The 22500-nt window shown below is 46.6% G+C and overlaps 1 protein-coding gene across 1 annotated transcript in view; it reads left to right on the top strand.

Annotated features, from left to right (window-relative positions):
* The window catches only part of LOC143126329 (neural-cadherin), a 158161-nt gene that overhangs the window by 116583 nt on the left and 19078 nt on the right, over positions 1–22500 (top strand). The window contains exons 24-28 of the mRNA XM_076288219.1: positions 3758–3885; positions 4820–4947; positions 5642–5765; positions 11215–11395; positions 12733–12899. Coding sequence (XP_076144334.1) covers positions 3758–3885; positions 4820–4947; positions 5642–5765; positions 11215–11395; positions 12733–12899 — 728 coding nt within the window. The remainder of the gene's footprint in view (positions 1–3757; positions 3886–4819; positions 4948–5641; positions 5766–11214; positions 11396–12732; positions 12900–22500) is intronic.

Raw genomic sequence — 22500 nt, 5'->3', positions numbered from 1 at the left:
AGGCTCGGCTCCAGCAATCACTTGGGCAAATTAGCCGGATGAATGAGGGTTTGGGTGATTATGGGCGGCCGAAGTGGGCACCGCGGGCGCCGGCAGCTCCATTAGCCCAGCCGCTCCTCTGGCGCTGCTTATGCCAGGCAGGCAGTCGGCAGAACCCCCCCCCCCCCTCGCCCGCCCGCCAGCCCGGTGCCTTAGCAACGCTCCGATCTGTGCTGCTGCACCGTACCCAGTTCCCTGCCGAATGCTGTCAGAATGCAAATGACTTCAAATCTAGTAACTAGGTTGTGTGTGTTTTTCTCTCTCCCTCTTTCTCTCTCTCGTTCTCTCTCTCTCTCTGTCCTGCCTCCTCTCTCCTAGGCTCAGAGTCCAATACTGAAGTGTTTACTGTCGCTGAGTATAATTACTTGCTGCCCTCATCTTGTTTGATTGTTTTGTTTGATTGTTTTCATGCGACATAGAGACATGGAAATTAGGTCACACTCCCTGAAACATTGTTCCTTGTTAATTTGAGAAACGCTGGCATGATGATTGTGTTCGTTTATACCATATTTTTTTTTTTTTAATGAGATGATGCATGTCATCCTTGGGGAGAAGATAGTTCCTGTGCACTCACTCACTCACACACACACACACACACACACAAACACACACGCACACACACACACGCACGCACACACACACACACACACACACACATAGACCCACTCAGACATGTGTGGGGATGGTGTGTCTGGCAGATGAAAGTGGGGTGAGAGATCCTGTTACACCAGCAGTGTGACATGCACATTACGGCCAATTTGCCCAAACCTGGTCCACAGTGGAACCTCCCAGATGCTGCGCACTGCAGAGGGGCTCAAATATCACTTTCAACTTCCCGCATCTCCACCCCATTTCCTGCACGCTCAAGGAGGGGACAAAAAATGCCTGACAGCCCATTTATATTAAACTCTCACACACACACACACACACACATACACACACACACACACACACACTCTCATCCACAGAGAGAGAGATACACAACCTCTCTGTCTGTCTGCAGTCCTCTAGAGTGGGGACCTGATTTGTATATAGTGAGTGATCCGTAATGCTATTTATTCAGTCCATATGCTGCCTAGCCGCGTGGCCTTCCCTCTGGGCCTGCCGGGACGTGGTCATTTCTCATTTGGCTGAGCGCCGGAGTCAGAGGAGGAGGTGCTGATGAGGTCAGACGCAGCCCCCCCCCTCCCCTCCCAATCCCAGCGCCCCATTTCCTGATTTAGGGATTAATTGTCAGTGATGTAGAGGGCAGCTCAGGATAAATAAGCAATGGGCTGTGTTGTGCTGCAGAGCCCAGACTGCACCAGGAGGCCTTCAACTTTTGAGATTAGGAGTCTATGGCAACCTGAGCTCAGCAACATTCGCCCACCTGTCACAAACACACACACAGGAATCATCCAAATCTGTGATTGTAGATGCACTGTGATGGTCCACTTACCTAAGGACACTGGAGATTTGTGGGAAATGATAGATGTTTGTCATAAAACTTCCTGTTTTCATCTCCCTCTCCTTTTATGGTTGCCTCCCTCTCGGGTTATGTTTCATCTCGGGCCTTTTGTGCATCGTCTTAGCAATATGTTCACGCAATCTCTGGTTCACATCTGTTCCTGCATAGCACACACAGATGCGCACTCTCATATCAAAGTTGCAGGTGTATGCATACTCCCGCGCCGCATACTCACTCACTCACACAAACGCACACACACACACACACACACACACACACACACTCAAAAACGTTCCATAGGGCTTTATGCAGCCTCCTGCTTGTCCACAGCTTCTTATCCAACTGCGGTGAGCAGCATCCTCGCCTCTCTTGGTCTCGCCTGTCACTCACCCCAGCTCCCGCCTCACCTCTCTCCTGCTGCTCCCTGTGGCCGCTGTCATCCCCACTAATGTTGCGTCAGTGCGATAGGCTCAGTGCGAAGGATGCACTTAACTCCAACAGGCCAGATTGATGCCGGGACAGCCGCAGGTACAAAAGGTTGAGTCAAGGGCTCCCCTGGCTGTTTCCTTCTGAAAAGAGCTCTGTTTGTCTGTCTGTCTGTCTGTCTGTCTGTCTGTCTGTCCGTCCCCCACCTACAAGGCTCCGCTCTGCTTGAGATTTGTCGGTCAAATGTAGATAGAGGGAGAGGAGTAGGAGGAAACAGACAAGTGAGAGAAACAAAAGTGGAACAGATGGAGGTGTGTGTGTGTGTGGTGGGGGGATGAGGTTGGCAGTGGACAGAGAGACAAGAGGGAAGACTGCAGACGATGGTTGAGGAGCGCTCAGTAAAGCTGTGAGAGAAATAAAGAGAGAGAGAGAGAGAGAGAGAGAGAGAGACATGCCATAGAAGAAGCAGTAAGTAAGACAAGAAGAGTGTGATGGCAAAAGAGGAAACTCTGAGCTGGGGGCAAATAGAGGGACTGACGAGAGGAGAGGAGAGAGGAGAGGAGAGATATGCAGTTAGTGGAGCAGACTCCTGATGAGAGCAGAGAGAGGACATGAGTGGGTGGAGAGAGAGCTGAGCCTGGGTATCAGCAGGCCAGGGTGTTAGAGAGGAGCACAAGTGCAGGTGCCAACCTCTAGAGTAGAGAGCGCTGTGAAACAGGCATCTTGCTACACTGAGGAATATTACAACAGCCATCTGCTCCTTTTTGGTGTGTCATTACCTCTGCTAAGGACGTCCGTTTTTAGGGCAGTGTGCCTGTCTTTCTGTCTGTTTGTTTGTCTGTGTGCAGGGATACGCTAAAGCTGCCAGTTTTTACTAGGTAGGTTTTTACTAAGTATAGCTCAAGGCAGAACACGTGCGGGTGTCTCGACAAGTTTCAGGTTCACTTCTGAGATGATGCTATTTTGTTTAAGCAGAGGTGTGCACCCTCCAAGTGCTCCACAGCGTTGGTAAGAAAGACCAGTGTTTACATGTATGTGTTCAAACACCCCGTTTTAAACTCTCTGCACGTGTGCACAAGATTTTGAAACATTTTAAAATGGGCATTTGTTTCTTTGTTTTTTCACAAAACACACACACTTACGCACACACTCTTCCTCATCAAAAAGTGTGTTTGAATTCAAGTGGCTGTAGAGATTGCTTGAGGAAGGTTTGATTGGGTTGATCAGATTGTATAGCCGTGTACCCCCATGACTCCTCCAGGTGACCTCTCTGCATCTGGATCAGTAGCTGGGAGTCGACGCTGGTGCTGAAACGATTAGTGAAGCACCAGTGGGTGCTTTACACGGGTTCTCCTCCAGGAAGCCTCCGGGATCTCCTCTGCTTCATTAATTTCTCATTTGCCATTTGACTAAGCCAGACAAAAAACGAGAGCATTTTAAGCGCTGCGTTTCTTTTCTCCTGGCTAAGAGGAAGAGTTTGCTGTGGAAAGTTGGGTGGGTATAATCTCCCTCAGCTGTCTGTTCTCTGCCTCTCAGGGTTTGGGCAGAAGTTTGTGCGAGTCTGCGATCAAGCTGCGTGTAATGATGTTTCTTTTAAAAGTGGAGTCCAGAATGTTTGGGGGTGTCAGATGCTGTGAAGATCATCGTGCTGTAAATTAATTACATTTTCATATCGACATTTTTCGGTTTCTGTGTTTCTGTCCACTGAAGTAATTATCTTTAAACTTCCGTCTTTCTCTGATTTCTCCCCCTCCCTACTATTTCATTCTCTCTCTCTCTCTCTCTCTCCCTCTCTCTCTCTCCTCCCCTCCCTCTCTGGCTCCCTCCCACCTCCTCTCCCTACAGAGCTAATTGATGGCACACCCACTCTGAAGATAAACCACGGCTCAGGCACACTGGTCCTGCAGTTGCCAGGCAACGTGAACGTGGCGGACAGACGGTGGCACAGGCTGGACGTGCGGAGCAACAGTAAGGTGGGTGTCTGGGGCGCACCTGGCCCCTTGCCAAGCCATGCGCCCACCGACCCGCAAAACACCCCTCCAGCTCCTCCCCATGTCTGCGCCAACACGCACCCTCTCCCCTGTGTCTGTGCCAACACATACCCTCTCCCCTTTCGCCCTTTGACTCTCCGACTCTCCGACTGTGCCAGCTATCTGCAGGTTTTTGTGGAATCAGAAGTGCTAAAGTTTGCCAAAATCACATCAGAAGCCCGGCGCTGCACTTTAAGTAGCTGACGCCTTTGGTCTCTGTCAGCGGCAGCTTTCCTCGGCAGTTTGGAGACGGGAAGAGGACCTGTCAGGGAATGTGGAATACATTACACTCCCCGTCAGTCCACCGCCCACCGCCTGCCTCGTGACACAGAGTGCACCGGTGCCTTTGTTCACCCCAGCATTTTGAGAAATTGCCTCGGGGGTCACTGTGAAATTGTTCAAATGACTGATCTCTTTTTATCACAAAAAACTTAGCCCCATCCACCCACTTACCCCCCCCCAGTCCCCCACTCATGTCAGTGCTGTGTCATATCACTAAGTGGATGTGAATAGACTGCTGTCGCTAGACATGGGAAAGCTCTGACTGGCAAAGGTGCTTTATTTGCGTTTGAATGTTTCTGTTCCCTTCTACGTTTCTCTTTCCTCCAGTCGTTGTGTATAATATCCAATGCGTAATGTGTCCTGAAAGCTGGCTGAGGTGAGGGGATGCGAGGAGAGGAGCTGAGTATCGGGAAAACGTCTGAGCTGAAAAATTGGGGCTGTTCACGCGCACCATGGTCTTAATCTTTATTAGCACTGCGCCAGCGGAGCACCGTGGCTTGCCCTCGCGCGGCTCTGCCGAGTATCGACCCGTTTTCCAACGCTAACCCCCTCCCTCTCCTCCCCCCCACCCCACCCCACCCCACCCCACCACCAGGAGGTGCGCTTCACCCTGGACCGCTGCTCCTCGGCCGCCGTCAGGGAGATGGAGGGCGTGGGGAGCTGGCTGACCTCTCAGGACCACACCCCGTGCGAGGTCAGCGGGGTCACCCCCAACATGGACAGGTAAGACTCTCTCTCTCTCTCTCTCTCTCCTCTTTTCTCTCTCTCTCTCTTCTTCTCTCTCTCTCTCTGTTTCTCTCTCTCCCTCTCCTCTGCCGGTATCCCCCAGAGGCTGCTCTTAAGTACCAGTTGCTTCCCTCTGGTGTCTGCTAACCGAGCGTGACATTGATTTAATGCTTTGTTAGTTACCCTATGAGTTTGAAGATGAGCCACTCTGCGTCCTGGCCTTCTCACCTCTGTGGTCACATATCTCTGTGAGTGTCACCGTGTATTGATCCCGCTATCGATTGGTGGTCTCTACAGTCATTTCCTTTGTTAGGTCACCAGCAAAGGGTAATTGACCTATTCAATGATACAGCAAGAATTATTAATAGTCTATTCTCAATTTATTTGTATCACTTCATTGATATTCATTCTTCCTGAACGTGCCTAGACAAAGGAATACACATGCCTTAGTCGATATTTCTTCCAAAGAGTGATCCGTCATTGGATCACATGTGGCCACTCCGTGCTAATGAATAGATGTTGAGAGTGGAGAGAGAGAACATGAAAGGTGTGATAGATGAAGAGGTGACACATTAAAAGATGAATGAACAGATCAAGGTGGAGGAATGAGAGGCTAAGGTCATGGTCCGATTGGAGAGCACGGCTCAAAAAACGATGAATGACTGCAGTATCTCTCCTCTCCGTCTCTCAGGCACTTGAACATGAGCCAGGTGTTACAGCTGGGCGGAGTGAACGAGAACGTGCCCTTCGTGTACCCACAGCTCCAGCACAAGCACTTCACCGGCTGCATCCGCAACCTGGTGGTGGACAGTAAGGTACGCTGCAGCCTGCACACACACACACACACACACACACTTCTCAAAAGGCTTTTTACATACAAGACGAATCAAAGGCAATGACACCATTTCTTATTTTTTATCTGGTCAGGGATATAACCAGGCGACTGCTTTTACTGTGTGATAGCCTTATTTGAGTTCTCTTTCAATTCTTTTGGAGTTAAATGGAACAAATCCTCTGGTGGATATAATGCAAGATGTATTGCTTAGGCACAGCAAGGACACTTATGGGGCTGTTGTGTGAAAGGACAATACATACCAAAGGCTATAAAGGTACAGTAGGCATGGCAACATATATCCTTCTGAATGAAAGAAAATGACACATTGGTGACCAGGCATGGGAAAACCAGGCACATGTCTCCCCAGAGACATTTTCAGTTATTCACAGATTCTGAAAGTGTAGTTTCAAAGCTATCCAATGATGTCTCACTCATGGAGATCTGATAATATTTGAATAAGTTGTAGCCATTTTAAAGTATACACATCTCAAAGCTACAAGCTGAGAAATCAGGCTTTTCAATTTGACTACTTTCTCCCTCAATCCATGGGAGGGGAACACAATGGTCCTCATTAACATGACATTAAGATCAACCCTCCCCCCTGTCATGGTCACTGATCTGTCAGCCTGCAGTGCATCATATAAAGCTAATGACCCATCGAAACTATCTGTAATGGGTTACAGAACCAGCTAGTAGCAATGGATAAAGTAGTCTAAAACAAACATGAGAACACGTTTGCAAACCATGTTATTTTGAATTAACACCCAGTGCAAGGCACCAGGTTGTCAATGGATTTAGCAGGTTTAGCAATGGATAAAATAGTCTAAAACGCGAACTAAACAAACATGAGATCACGTTTGCAAACCCTGTTAATTTGAATGCACACACGATGCAAGGCACCCTGCCATCAGTCAAAACAAGACATTCTCGCATTATTATGACCGCCGCGCAGCGAAGCGGCGGTCATATAGGTTTAGTCAGATTTTTTTTTTTTTTTTTTTTTTTCTTTTTCGCATGTCCAAATTTCTGTCAATGATTCCCGGGACACTGAAAGACCGGGGTAGACGAAACTTGGTGGGCATGTAACCCCATATGGATAGCATGGAACCATCGTTTTTCGTTTTGTTCTGTAGCCCCCCCGCTGGACTGCACCCCCCGAAAGGAGGGTAGGGCAGACACAGTTTTCTGTGAATATCTCGAGAACCGTAAGGTTTAGGAGGACCTTTTTTTTTTTGTATGTTGATCTCAAGGGGCCATGTCAACCCATTCCATAACCACTCATTTCATGTATAGCGCCACCTAGTTAAACACAAAAAAGTAAAAATGAGGTGTTGTAATCGCAGGTATCTGTGACCTAACATAGTCAAAACTGCACGAAATTGGAAGTGTAGGATCATTATGACACCCTCTGAATGCACACCAAGTTTCGTGGAATTCCGTTCATGGGGGGCCACACAATAAATACATTTATGTTACTATACACCAACTGGCCTGTAGGTGGCCGGAGACAGTTTTCTGTGAATATCTCGAGAACCGTAGGGCCTAGGAGGTCCACCTTTTTTTTGTATGTTGATCTCAAGGGGCCATGTCAACCCATCCCATTACCACTTATTTCATGTATAGCGCCACCAAGTTAAAAATTAAAAAGCAAAAAATTAGGTGTTTTCATCACAATATCTCTGGCTGACATGGTCAAAACTGCACGAAATTGAAAGTGTAGGATCATTATGACACCCTCCGAATGCATGCCAAGTTTTGTGTACTTTCGTTCATGGGGGGCCTTACAATAAAACAATTTATGTGTACATTTAGTGACGTACACCAACAAGGATTCCCGGGACACTGAAAGACCGGGGTACACAAAACTTGGTGGGCATGTACCCCCACATGGATAGCATGGAACTGTCATTTTTCGTTTTGATCTGTAGCCCCCCCGCTGGACTGGACCCCCCGAAAGGAGGGTAGGCCAGACACAGTTCTCTGTGAATATCTTGAGAACTGTAGGGCCTAGGATGACCATTTTTTCCGTATATTTGCCTCCAGGGGTCATGTTAACCCAGTTCATGTGCACACATGTGCACAAACAGATACACACACACACACACATTCACAGTAATCATGACACATACTCACACAGTAGACATATGTACGCTTCCATGCACAGGCACATACGCAGGCACGCACACACACACACACACACACACACACACACACACACACACACACACACTCACACACACACACACACCCACACACATAACATAAACATAACACAAACAATCAAGAATTTCTCATAATTATGAACAGGCAAGATGGTGGGGTTGTATAAAATGAATTTTACATGTGAAATCTATGAACTAATCATGTTTTGGTACTTGTTGTCTAGCAGATACCAGTGAGAATTGAGTGTGGATAATGCAATTTAGTGAGACAGTTAGAATCATATAGGCCTTTCAGCGTGATTTCTTTTTGTGGAAAAAATGTGCTGGACTGGGCGGCGGTCATATTTTGTACCGCTCTGCGGTACATCTAGTTCAAATTAATTGCCCACCGAAACTATCTGTAGCCTAATAGGTTTTGGCTAGTAGCCTATGGTGCCAATAGCTAACGACAGTAGGCTACGTTAGCTAGTAGCAATGGATAAAGTTTCTAACACACAAACTTTATCCCCATCAAATGTAACTGTGGAAATAGCATCTGATATCTTACAATCTAGCTCCTCTGCTGCCAGACCGAGAGATTCTTCCCCGTTGTAATTATCTTCGGCTAAGGTCAGCTCTAGATTAGGGATGTTCTCCAATGTAATGCAGTCGCCTTCATCATCAGATTTAGCTCATCTGCAATCCGCTGTGCTTTGTCCATCTCCATTCCAATTGTAAACAAACAGCATGCTGGTTCAGTAAGTAGCCATGAGGTTACTTCTAGCATACAGCTGATTGGCCGACAGAACAAACGAGCACTAATAGTCACGCCCAATTCAAACCCTGGTTTACTTCCTGAAACTTAACCATTTTCAAAGACAAAATATACACTTTTAAAGCAACCAATGCTGTTATCTGAAACATGGAATTGCTTCTTTAGGACTTCAACTTGCACATTCTGCAAAAAAACGAAAATCACTAATTTTGAAAAAAAAAAACTTCAAAGTCGTTTTTCGCGACTTGCGTCTCTGCGACTTAAGCCTGGTTTTCCCATGCCTGGTCACTTGTTCCTTGCAGTTTTTATTTTAAAATCCAGCAAAGCACCCTGTCATTTGTCAACATTCCTGCATCTTTAAAAAATAGATGGTAGTTATTCACTTTCAAGGTCTGAATTTAATTTTTCTCCAACAAGAAGAGCATCATGAGGGATTTGTGCTCAGAGGCCTGTATCCTGTACAGAAACTCTATTTTCACGCTTGCTTTCATAATAAAGCACTCGTTGCCATATGGTTCTCTGGAGCAGAGAACAGCCATACCGTTTCTCATCTAACGCACTCTCTGTGGAGGAGCAAAAAAAAGCATGTTCGATTTAACACGTTCGATTTGACACGGCCTCCGCCGCTAAGCCGTGAGACTTAAAACGTTCTTGCCTCTGCTCGGGCGAGTGCCGTGAGGAGATGTGACGGGAGAGATGTGCAAGGACCCCCAGCTCCATTAGCAGCTCCCAGCTCCTCCAACTAAACGCTGCTGCCGCTGCCGCGAGGAAGTCAGGCCGAGGGAGATCCGCTGTCGGTGTCGCCGCGTTTAAATACCCCTCACCCCCACCTACAATGCCCCTGACATGGGCCATTAGTGTAGATTGATGCTAAAGCACAAAACCCTACAGGGTGCTGAATTACTGTAGTGGCATGCAACATTCAGGGGCTGCCAGGTGGGCCATACGTCCAGGGGAGGTGTCTGTGCTTGGATTGGGGGCATGTTGTCCTCCACTAAAGCCTGTCAGGCATGAATGCAGCACCACCACAGTCCAGCCCTGGTGTGGAGGGAGGGAGAAGGGGGGGAAAGAGGGAGGGGGTGCATTTGGAGACTTTAATTGAGTTTCTATTCTGAATCGCCTCCACCCACTCACGCTGTCAGATTCATTTTTGCTCTCTCTGTCTCTTGCTTCTCTCTCTCTCTCTCTCTCTCTCTCTCTCTCTGTTTTCTCCCTCTCTTCTCTCCTCTCTTGCCTATGCTGTTTTTTTGTCCCTCCACCGCCCGCCCCAGTTGTCTTTCTTCCGCTTATCTCCGAGTGAAAACAGCATCCCTTTGCTGCTTATAAGCCGATAAGGAAGCCTTGGCTAAGGAGTTTATACTTGACTGTTCCACCACCCAAACACACAAATGCACAGAGCCACACACAGCCACGGAGAAATGGGTAGAGCGATAGGGAGAGAGCGAGAGAAAGAGAGAGAGAGAGAGAGAGAGAGGAAAAGAGGGAGGGAGAACTGTGGAGCAGGGAAAAGAGAGAAAGAAATGGAGGGAGGAGTGTAAATGGATGCCACACCTGTTGATAGAAGAATCAATTGGGTGGCCTGCCCAGCCTGTGTGTGTGTCAGGACTGCATAAATCAACAGTGGCCTCTATCGCGAGGGGGGTCAGGCGGGGCTGCCGCTCGTGCCGGCAGGGGTCAAGCACAATCTCTCCCATGCTGCCCATTGGCTCGGCGCTGCCTGTTTAACGAGGAGCCCGTTCAGATGAAATGGAAAGCGGCCATAAAAGAGTGCAGGGGACGCGTTAACGGCGAACACGACAGACACGCGGCTGCGGACCAGAGCGTGAGACCTCAAGGTTTTCTCGTCCTTTCAGAGGCGCGGCCGCCCGTCTGCTCGAGGTAATTGGCGATTGGCTCGGCCTTGCGAGAAAGGTAGTCGTTTACATGCCGACCGACTGGCTGCATGAAAGGGGAACTTGGAGAGCAGAGACGCGGGGCCACTCTGAAGCCTTTGTGTTCACCTTCTTTCTCCCACAAGGGTGTGCATCCTTGGACCGCTTCTAATCACCGCTCCTCCTGATCTCTCTCTTCTGTTGTGTCTGTTCTTCTAATCACCGCTCCTCCTGATCTCTCTCTTCTGTTGTGTCTGTTCTTCTAATCACCGCTCCTCCTGATCTCTCTCTTCTGTTGTGTCTGTTCTTCTAATCACCGCTCCTCCTGATCTCTCTCTTCTGTTGTGTCTGTTCTCCTCTCTGCTCTCTCAACTCCACCCGGCTCTCTGCTCTCTGCTCGCTGCTCTTTTCATATCTGACACTGGCACTGTCTCTCTGTCTCTCTGGCCTTTCATCTCTATGGTTCTGCATCTTTTCCCCTCTGTGGCATGTCACACAATTGGACCTTCCTGTATGTGCTTTACATCTCTGCTCGTCTTCCCTTTCATGGCTTCCATCTCTCTTGTATCTCCTTCCATACCCACCGGCTTTTCTTCTCTTCCTTTCTCCACACCCTCGTCCTCTTTGGTCTCCCTCTCTCAGTTTTATGACCTAGGTTCGCCGGCAGAATCATCCGGAAGCAGTCCGGGGTGTATGATGACCGACAGCAGCTGTGTGAACATGGGCTATCCCTCCTGTGGTCTGCACGGACGTTGCCACGGCGAGTGGGGCTCCTTCAGCTGCCAATGCTTGCCCGGCTACACCGGACACCAGTGTGAGCAGGGTACGCCAAACGCACACACACACACACTCACACAGATATGCACACATACACTCTTACACATACGTACACACACAAACAGGGGATTCCGATACAATATGTTTGTTTACAAACAACATGAAACAACATGTTTGTTTACAAACACACTCTGAGGTGATCCAGGGTTATTAACACGACACCCCTCAGGCACTCTGATTGATCCATGCAAGGACCCATGAAGATGAATGCATGTGAGAGTGTGTCAGAGTGTCTAAGGAAGCAGAAATGATCAAAGGAAATTACGGGCTACGCTAGCCCAGGAGGGAGGAAACACGCACCGATGCTTAAATGAAATGTATATGGAAATCAGAGGATCAATATGACTGGGGGGCAGAAGCGCCTGAGAGTGAGTGAGGAGGAGGCTGCCGAGCGGAGGTGTGAGTGTCTTTGATTTGATGAGTGTGGGAGGGGATCGCCAGAGCCAGCCTCTCCTCTCCCTTCTCTTCTCTTCTCTTCTGTTCTCTTCACTTCTCTCCTCTCCTCTCCTTTCCCTTCTCTTCTCTTCTCTTCTCTTCACTTCTCTCCTCTCCCTTCTCTTCTCTTCTCTTCTCTTTACTTCTCTCCTCTCCTCTCCTCTCCCCTGCCCTCCTCTTCTCTCCTCTCCTCTCCTCTTCTCTCCTCTCCTCTCCTCTCCTCCTCTCCTCTCCTCTCCTCTCCCCTCCCCTCCTCTCCCCTCCTCTCCTCTCCCCTCCTCTTCACCCTCCGTCACTTTGGCGGGGGTCTGGCGGGAATGGAGGCACGGAGACTGTTATCAGGAGAGGAGCTTAAGTGCCACTAATGGGACACTCTGAGAGAACAGAGGAAATTTAGTCACTCTCATTCAGCGTCTAGAGTGTCACTCCACCATTATCTGAGCCTCCATAATAATGGCTATTATTGCATTGGGTTTATACTGAAGAGGCTCCATGGACGTGGGAGGGGTGTGTGTGTGTGTGTGTTGGACCTTTGGGGGGGGGAAGGGGGGGTGGCTGGAGGCCTCCGACAGACTCTCATGTCTTCAGATTACATCTCTATGTCTGTATCAATAGCCAAGGTTTCCAAATGGCCTCTTTTAAGAACAGTTTAGATAGAAAAACATCTTTTCATAAATATGCATGTGCACATCAACTTCAGTCTTGAATTAACTTCCACATTAACCTCTGTGGACATGTGCCGAAGAGAGAGTTGCTGAAATAATGGACTCCGACTTCATTAATCAAACATCTTGATTGGGTGTCCACGCCGTACCAAATAGAGTAATAGAGTGCCAAAGCAGATCAGTGTGATCCTCATTAACGTGTGCATGTCTTTGGGATGGACAGACGTTCCGGAGTATTCCTTTGACGGGCGGAGTCACATCCACTACCAGCTGGCTTCTCCGCTGGCGGCGCGGCGTACCCAAGTGCAGCTGATGGTGCGCACACGCAAGCACACCAGCGCCCTCCTCAGCCTGCAGTCCCGTGAGCAGAGCGAGTACCTCCGCCTTGAGGTGAGCTCTCAGACCATCGGTCTGTCTGTCTGTCTGTCTGTCTGTCTCTCTTTCCACTTGTTTGTGTCTGTCTTTACCTAGCTCAAGATTTGTCTGTCTATCTTGCTTTCTCTAGCTCTTGATTTGTCCATCTGTCTGTCTGTCTTTCTCTAGCTCTTGATTGGTCTGTCTGTCTCTCTGTCTGTCTGTTTTTCCTTCCTTAGCTCTTGATTTGTAGGTCTGTCTCTCTGTCTGTGTATCTGTTTTTGTCTTCCTTTATCATATTGACATTCAATTGCAGACCTTTGCCACTTCCTCTCATCCCATCCCTCTGTCTCAGTTTCTAGGTCTATCTTTCTATTTATAGAGAGAGGATTATCTCTTTCCTCTGCTCTCCATATACCCCCCCTCATCTCCCTTTTATCTAGCACTCCTTTATCTTTCATCCTCTCTCGCTTTACTTTGTTTGTATGTTTTTTTTTATTTTGACATTCACTCTACCCACCCATCCCTCCGCTGACAACCAATGCTCCAATGAGAGTGTGTGTGTGTGTGTGTGTGTGTGTGTGTGTGTGTGTGAATGAGAGAGAATATGTAAACAGCCTCAGCTGAGTGAAGGAACCCACTGTAAAGATCCAGAGTGATGCCCATGTTGCCCTCTGTCTGAATGAGTAGGGTGTGTCGTAGGCTGTGTGTGTAGGCGACCCATCTGCCATTACGCACACACACAGCACCGCTTGCTCACGTCAGCACCGCCCGCTTATGTCCCGCCGCCACTGAATTAACAGCCATTTATCCCGATCCCTGATGCATGCTGGGACTGTGCTCACAGCCCTCTGGCAGGCAGACCCCCTTCCAGGGGAATTTTCATGAGCGTCTGTCGCACTCCGACAGGTTTGAATCACCAATATCAGTATGCATCGGCTCCACACCTCCTCCTCGTCTTCCTACATTTTTCTCTTCATCCTTCCATTCCCCCAACAATCACTCTCAGGTGTCTGTAGAAATGACTACTTTATGCAAACCTCTCCCACTGAATTTCCCTGTCAGTCTGTCTGTGTCTCTTCCTTCCTCTATGTCTGTTGACTTGTTTCCCCCTACTCTCTCTCTCACTCCCTCTCTCTCTCTCACTCTCTCTCTCTCTCATTCTCTCTTCTGGCAGCCAGGAGATTTCATTACCACCTTGCAGGATGACTCATGGAGCGGGAGCTCGGTAGTGCTCGCCCCTGCCTCTTTCATTCTCTCCCTCATTTTGCCTGGCACTATCAACTCAACCTCAACCTGGTCCACTCTCTCCACTCTCCCTTTCTCTCTCTCTCTCTCTCTCTCTCTCTCTCTCTCTCTCTCTCTCTCTCTCTCTATCTGTCTCTGTCTCTCAGACCTCTCCAATCAAGCCAAATCAAACCACAGGGCTAGTGTTAATTAGTATGCTAGATTTGGACAGCTATTGCATACAACAGAGGCATAGAAGTGGATGGAGATGGAGTGTGTGTGAGTGTGTCGGGGGGGGGGGAGTGTGTGAGTGTGTGTTTGTGCGTGTGACACTAGTGGCCGTGGGCGGGTGTGTGTTTGCAAAAAAGCTCTCAGGCTCCACGGGCGATGTGTGATTGAGCCCTTTTAGCCTCAGGTGAGGCAGGTCTTTAATGAGGGATCGCTCATTTACAAACAAATAATGTGCATGATGCTCTGACTGACAGCACACACACACACACACACACACACACACACACACACACACACACACACACACACACACACACACATACACACATACACACACAAACCACTACTCACACAGACAACAAGACTGACATGGCTCACTTTATGTCTCATACACAAACAGAAAACGATAGGCATGTACATGAAGAAACACACTCACATGAGCACACACACACATTGGAGCATTGGTTGTCAGCGGAGGGATGGGTGGGTAGAGTGAATGTCAAAATAAAAAAAAACATGCAAACAAACTGTCCCACATGCATTTCAGAAGCATAGACACAATACTTTTCCTGCATTCTCTGATGGCTGATTTCATTTGTTCTGCCTCATGATTGATGACAGTGGTGCACTGAGGATGGCCTGACGGGGGGAGAGAGAGCATATCATGAACTCAGCCCTGGTATTTACCATAGTGATTCATGGGTTTATATGCTGTACAATAGCCATGCCAAGCATCAAAACAGGCAAGGCTGAAACAATTAGAAAGCTCTGGCAACAGTAGATCCTGTATTCCGGGGTGAGAATATAGGCAGAATAGATAAAGAATTCAAATGAAATACAGAGAATTTATTATCTTCCACATAGATATTCTACTGACTGATTGGAAAGATGGATTGATTGGTTGATTTGATTGATTGACTGATTCCATTAAGCACACTGTAATGACTTGGCCCATCGTTGGCCTGTTCTGGACGTCCCCCTCTCTGATAGTGCCAGAGGCAGTAGTTGGCTGTCTGCTGTGGTCTGGGCTGGCGGAGTGGCCACAGGGAAGCACTCAGGGGCTTGGCAAGAGCTGGACACTCTGGTGGGAGTAGGCGGGGGGAGGGGGAGGGTTCTGCTTCATCCTTAATTGGGGGGAAAATCAGGTGCCCTCGGAGCCTTCTCCGTTAGCCTGGTAAAAGAGCCAACCTGCCGAGCTCTAAATATAATTAATAGTTCATTAGGAAGCCTTGAAGTGAGAACAGTCCAACACACACACACACACACACACACACGCACACACACACACACACACACACACACACACACACACACACACACACACACACACACTTTTGCTCCCTCTCCCTTTCCAGCTCACTCTGTCACTCACGCACACATATACAAAACTATACTCTCTCTCTCCCTCTCTTTCTTTCTTTCACTCTCTTTCTCACTCACTCTCTCTCTTGCACACACACGCACACACACACACACGCGCACACACACACACACACACACACACACACGCACACACAGGCACACACACACACGCATGCACATGCACACAGACACTCAAATGTGCACACTCACACTCCCATACGTAAGGGTAACAGCCTGCAGGATGTCCTCCTCACTAAAAGCCATTCCGATCAGTTTCCCGCTTTGTTAGCAGCAGGTAACAGGAGGTGAGGAATTAGCACAGTTAAAGAAATGCTTTGATAGTCTGCGCTTGTGTTGTGCTTTTATCTGATAGCCTTAGGTTACAGTAGTGCTGTACAGTGTCTTTCTTCCTTCCTTTCATTCTTTCTTTTTTCTTTCTTCCTTTCTTTCTTTCTTTCTTTCTCTCATTTTCCCTCTTCTATTCATTATTTTTCCTTCTTTCTTTCTTTCTTTCTTTCTCTTTCTTTCTTTCTTTCTTTCTTTCTTTCTTTCTATCTATCTTTCTTTATTTCTTTCAGTCCTGCTTTCTTTCTTTCATCCTTGTTTTAATATGGATGTTTAAGTGACCACAAGTGCCCACATTAAGTGACCACAAGGGGCAAATGCGGGGAAGCAAATGATGCGCAGTGGGATGCTTTTAGAGTATGTTTGAAGTTGAAATCAGGCATGCATCACTTCACAGCAGTAGCTGCTGTCAGCTGGCACATGCACATACACATACACTCTGCTCCCTTTCTCCCCTCCTCCTTCACACACACACACACACACACACACACACACACACACACACACACACACACACACACACACACACACACACACACACACACAGAAATCTAAATGATCTGAATGATGATTGGTGTCACTGTGTATTAACAGTGTTACTAAAGCCATAATAGGGAAGGCAAGGCAAGTTAATTTAAATAACACTTTGCATATGCATGGGATAAATCAGTGTGCTTTACATAAACAAAAGCAAAGACTAATAGCAAATAAAAGCATGAAAGGAAAGGGAAAATAGAATATAAAATAATGATACTTTGTTTATATACTGTTCATATCTCATCATTACTATTCAATGAAATGATCCAAGTTCAATGTGGAAAGCTTGAGGCACTGATTACAGTAATTGGTGCTCTCAGTCACTGCATGTTCAGTTGCATCGCCAACACCACCCAGATCTAGTTTAAGCACAGGCAGATCATTTTTCTTTACTTGTGCTCAATTCCGCTTAATTTATTTGTTGTTAAAACAATTAATTAAAGCAATTAATAGCAGCAGTTTCAGCACAAAACAGATATTTTATTCAAAAGCCATCCCCGCTACCATGTTGAACATAGATGATGTCTGATAAACAGTCAGAAAGGGTTCTGGACTGGACTACCGTTTCCTGTCTATCCTTGTACTCTTGCATGCACACCGGGCGCATGGTCATTAGAGGCCCAGCAGGGCTGAAATGAGTGTCAGTAAAGCCCCGCTGCTCTGACCCTGCCTGAGCCCATCCCCACCGCCCCACGCCAGCGTCTAATGGAGAGCGGCAGGTGGAGAGGACTGTGGGTAATAGTGTGAGGCTTTGGGAGAGAGGAGATGGAGTAACTTGGCGTCAGCATGTTTTTGTTGTGTCTGTTGTTCACTTACAGCAAGGAGATTAGAGGGGTGGAGTGGGGGGTGGCTGTGGAGGTGGTGGAGGTTTGGGGGGATCGATGGAGCAGCACTGGAATCTGCTTTACTTGACTCTCCACACAGGCAGAGTGCTGGATGGCATTACTGCAACAAGGTCCACTGCACCAGAGACAGAGAGAGAGAGGGAGAGAGAGAGAGAGAGAAACAGAGGGAGAGAGAATGAAAGAGAGAGAGAGAGAGGGGGATTGTTTGTGACGTTAGATGGGAGACGGAAGGAGAGAAAAATAAGAGCAGATGCCGTAGAGTGGCTGAGTGGGAAGACAATTTTTAGCCCCGGCTGGGAGGAAAAGGAAGATGCGCTGAGATGGACTAAGGCTTGCTACTGGAAGTGAAAAATGAAAGCCTTCAAGTTTTTTTTTCCTCCTCACGGTTTTAACAGAGTGAGTGAGTGAGTGAGTGACACAGAGAGGGGGAGAGAGAAGGAAGAGGCGGAGGAGAGTGGGCTGGAAGTGGTGTTTGGGAGCAGTCTATGAGACTTGCTGACAGCCACATCAGAGCCCAAGTGGAAAAGATTGGCTGAATAAATAGATAGCATATTGAATTCCCCAGGCTCTGGTGTTTCCAATTAAAGGGGCGGTGTGTTTAATTCTGTTAGTGTGTGTGTGGCACCAGCATATCAGATTCCCAGCCTAGTGTGATTACACCCCCCCCCCCCACACACACACACACACACTCCTCCCCCCTGCTTGCTTCACTCACCTCTCCTCTGTCTCCTTGGCCGCTCCATTTTCCTCCCTCCATTATTTTGCAATCAACTTTATCTCCCTGCGTTTCAGCATTATTCTCTCTCTCTCTCATTCACATTCTCTGGGTCTGACCATCTCTCTCTCTTCCTCCGTCATTCGGTCTGTTCCTCTCTGTCTCAGAGTGGAGTGGCAGATAAAGCTTGCCGCTCTCTTTAAGAAGCACTGCTGTATTCGGCTTCAAGAACCGCAGTTTTCACTGCAGTTTTCCGAACTCCTTCAAGTGTTTCATGTCCACTTTGAGAATGCGTCGGTGAACACTGGTGAATTCCTGTCGAGACTACCGTAGAGATTTGTTAGGCAAATTTTTTACCTTTTACCATGCCCTTTTGTTTGCTACAGCACTGTCCATGCATAGCTTAGACCTCCTGTTTGCGTAAGCTGCTAATAGTGCGGTAGCTCTTTAACAAGGCCAGTGTGAAAACACAGATGATAAAAGCTGGCCTCCACACAATAGAGTGAATGTAGCGTTTGATAGCATGGAGGAACAAAGACCGCACACAAGGTCTTCTAATCTGCAGGCAGCATTTTAGAACTAGTCTCACAGGAAAATGTCTGCTTCAAGAATGGATCACTCAGCTCTGCGGTGTTAAGAAAGCGTAGGTGTGCGAGGATGTATTCATGTAGGCACTCCGGCAGAGACCTGTTGAGCGTTTTTTTTTTTTTGATTCGCTAACTGAAGTTCAAATTGTAGGCATTTATTGAATGTTAATTTAACTTGCTAGCTGTAGAGATTCTTTTGGACGTTTTTACATTGCAGATCATTTAAAAATGATGAGCGCAAACATCAGTGGTTCATCTTAGGCTCCCACATGCCACAGGATGGGTTCATGCACCAGACACCTTACCGCTATCTGACTTTCCACTCTGGCTGTCCTTTAAAGAAGCCCACATGGGGTAATAAAGGCAGCACAAAGTCTTCAACATTGCACTCTTTAGCAGTGGTCTCATAGGAAAAGGACTATGTGGATCTTAACATATTTCTAAAAATGACTTGAGTGACCGTTTCAGCATGTGCTTAGTCTGCACTGAAGTCTTTGTACAATGAAAAAATATTGAAGATATTGAAAAACACTGTTCATCTGCATATCTAACCATTTGAAATGAAAGTGGTGTGTATCATCTAGTCTCTCATTACTAAAATGAGCACTCTCTCTGTTAACCACTAAATCCTCTCCATCCCACATACCCTACAGTGTAAACATGCTTCCACAAAAAGAAAGGGTTATAAAACATTTATCTTTTGGTGAATTATTACTGAGACATGCCCTTTGGAAGTCCAAGGAATGTTCTCACAATGTTCACAGGGCTTTTGGAAGGCAGGCAGCCCCACATCATTGGCCTTATGCCATAACAGTGGGCATCAGGGTTTTTTCAGTTCTTTTTACGCCAAACTGACCTTGAGCAAAAAATAATCTGTTTTCATTTCATTTGACCACAGAACTTGGTGCGGGTCAAATTCCCAGTGGTTAGCAAACTCTAGGCACGTACATGTGCAGGAAAGGCTTTTTCTGGTCATAATTTTCTGCCTCTCTCTCCAACAGTGACTTACCCTCCTCCCCAATGTGTGTGGGGGCAAAATAAACTTGTGTTTGTCAAGTTTCTCATAGTTCCAGTTGATTGGAACTTTTTAATGATCGCCTTAGCTGTAGATATGGGAATTTTCTAACTTCATGGTGGTGAACACACTTGGACTACTACTTGAGAGTTCCTAGAAGCAAAATATACTATACAGTGGGGGAAATAAGTATTGAACATGTCGATTTTTTTTTGTAAGTATACTTCCAGTGAGGCTATTTGCATGACATTTTCACCAGATAGTATTAACTCAGGTAATCTACCCATATAAAAAAATCCAAATATTAAAGTCCATAAGTAGAGTTATGTGTAATAAAGTGGAATGACACAGGAATCACACACACCTACTGAAATTTCTTATATACTTTGTGGAAAAGCCTTTAACGACAGCTTCAAGACATTTCCTCTATGACGAAACTAATCAGTCCGCAGTATTCAGGTGTGATTTTGGCCCATTTTTTTAAAAGGGACACCAGGCAAGCCTGATGCTTTTTCTCTACGAAACTCCCCCTCGCTCGGTCTGAAGCTCTTTTCCTTTTCTTTGCGTCTTCTGTCAAGGATTTTCGCTGCTTCTTCGCCGGCTCTGCCATTATACACACGTTTGCAACAATCTCTAGTGTTTCGTTAGCCTGCCTCTGTGCTGTAAACTGATCCTGGTTCGGTCGGCGGGTAGGATACACCGAACTTGCAAGTGGAATATTCTTCCTACAGGCAGTAGGGGCGGGCGAGAGAGCCTTCATTCGCCCCGTAATGAGTCATTTAACCATATACCGACTTACGAAGATGATTAATTAACACGAAAACATTGCCTGGTGTCCCTTTAAACAGATAGTCTTTAAATCTTGAAGATTCCAGGGGTTCCTCTTGTGAATGTGGATCTTTAGTTAACTTCCAGAACTGTTAAATTGAATTTAAGTCAGGGCCTTGATTTCCTTTCTCTGAAACCAATTTAGAGGTTTTTTTGCTAAATGCTTTGGATCATCGTCCTGCTGGAAGGTCTAGCCACGTCTCATCCTCATCATACTGGTGGATGGCAAGATTCTTCTGGAAAAAAATTACTCCATTCATCATTCCTTGAACTGCATTGAGTCTGCCAGTACCATGAGATGAAAAACAGCCCCACACCATGATTCCTCCACCTCCAAACCTCACTGTTGGTATGGTATTTTAGGGTGATGCACAGTGCCATTTCTCCTCCAAACATAGTGTGTACTATGACATCCAAAAAGTTACATTTTTCAATTTCGCCTGACCAGACTACATTCTCTCAGTATTTTACGGGCTTGTCCAAATGTTGTGTAGCAAACTTTAAATGAGCTTCGACATGTTTTTCTTCAGCAATGGAGTCATGTGGGGTGAGTGTGCATAGAGGCCATGGCGGTGGAGTGTATTGCCTATGATTAACTCTATAACAATACCTGCTGCCTCCAAGTCTTTTGGAGCTATCTCCGACTGGTCCTTGGCTCTTGGGCTCTCTGACTATCCTTCTGACTCTCTGGTCAGAAATCTTGGGAGGAGATCCTGTGCATGGCCAGTTGATGATGCAGTGATGTTCCTTCCACTTGCAGATAATTGCCCCAATGCTGTTTACTGGAAGATTCTGAAGTTTTGAAATTAACTGTAACCAGTTCCATTGATATGTTTAGCAACAATAAGGTTGTGAAGGTCTTTGGAGAGCTCTTTGCTTTCTTGTTTGACACCTTGGTAACAAAAACCTTTTTATAGCCCATCAATATATACTAACCCAGCTTATTAATTTGCTCAGACAGGAGGGATAATTACTCTCTAACTACTTATAGATTCCAGCTCATTCCTTGCCTTTCCTTGCCTTGTACAGTAGTACTGCTTTTTCTTAAAGTGTTCAATACTTTTTTTCCTGTGTCATTCCACTTTATTACACATAACTCTACTTATGGACTTTAATGTTTGTATTGTTTAGTGTGGATTACCTGAGTTAATACTAATGTCTTGTGAAAATGTCATAATGTCAATAGCCTCACTGGAAGTATACTTACTGACAGAAATGTTGACGCATTCCGTTCAATACTTATTTCCCCCGCTGTATGTAAAATTTATGTGCTAGAATGTGTACGTTTTTTTTTTTTCAAAGAACCAGTAAATGTGCTTCAATTGAAAGCGTTTTTCTTTTAAAATAAGCTAATTCACTAAAGAGCAAGTTTCTTATAACCCTTTTTAGAATAGAATACAATGCCTTTATTGTCATTGCATTTAAGTATAACAAAATTGGAGAGCTGCTCTAGTAAGGTGCATCATTGCAAACACATCTATACCCTGAAACTCATCTCATACATCATTTATTGCAAAAGTGCACACACACATCAAAACACCCATGCCCACACATCCACCCACACATGTACACCTCACACATTATTCATGGCAAACACTGTCCCATCATTCCTGCAAGCACATTTATAACCATAAACATACAAAGGAAACTCGCCCAATCTCACAGTGAATATAGTAAATAGTGTTAAAGGTCCTCTAAGCGATGTCAAGCGTTTTTTAGGCAAAACATTTTTTTGTCACATAGAGCAGTGTTACTCATTGCGCGGCTCGCGAGCCACATGCGGCTCGTTAAGCTATAATTGGTGGCTCGCATGGTAGCTTTGGCAAGATTTCGCCAAATTTGTTTTTACTCATTTTGAGTTAGCCAAAACTTTTCGCCAAAGGCCATCATCTCTGGCCCCAGGTTGATAAAAACAAAGGTAGGCTCTGATTTAGCCCATGACTTC

The sequence above is a fragment of the Alosa pseudoharengus genome, unplaced genomic scaffold (genome assembly GCF_046254945.1).
Source record: "Alosa pseudoharengus isolate Yale_2024_CS ecotype anadromous, Long Island Sound unplaced genomic scaffold, YU_APseudo_1.1 YU_APseudo_1.1_scf_16, whole genome shotgun sequence".
Classification (NCBI taxonomy): Eukaryota; Metazoa; Chordata; class Actinopteri; order Clupeiformes; family Clupeidae; genus Alosa; species Alosa pseudoharengus.
This window is presented reverse-complemented; position numbering and strand designations above follow the sequence as displayed.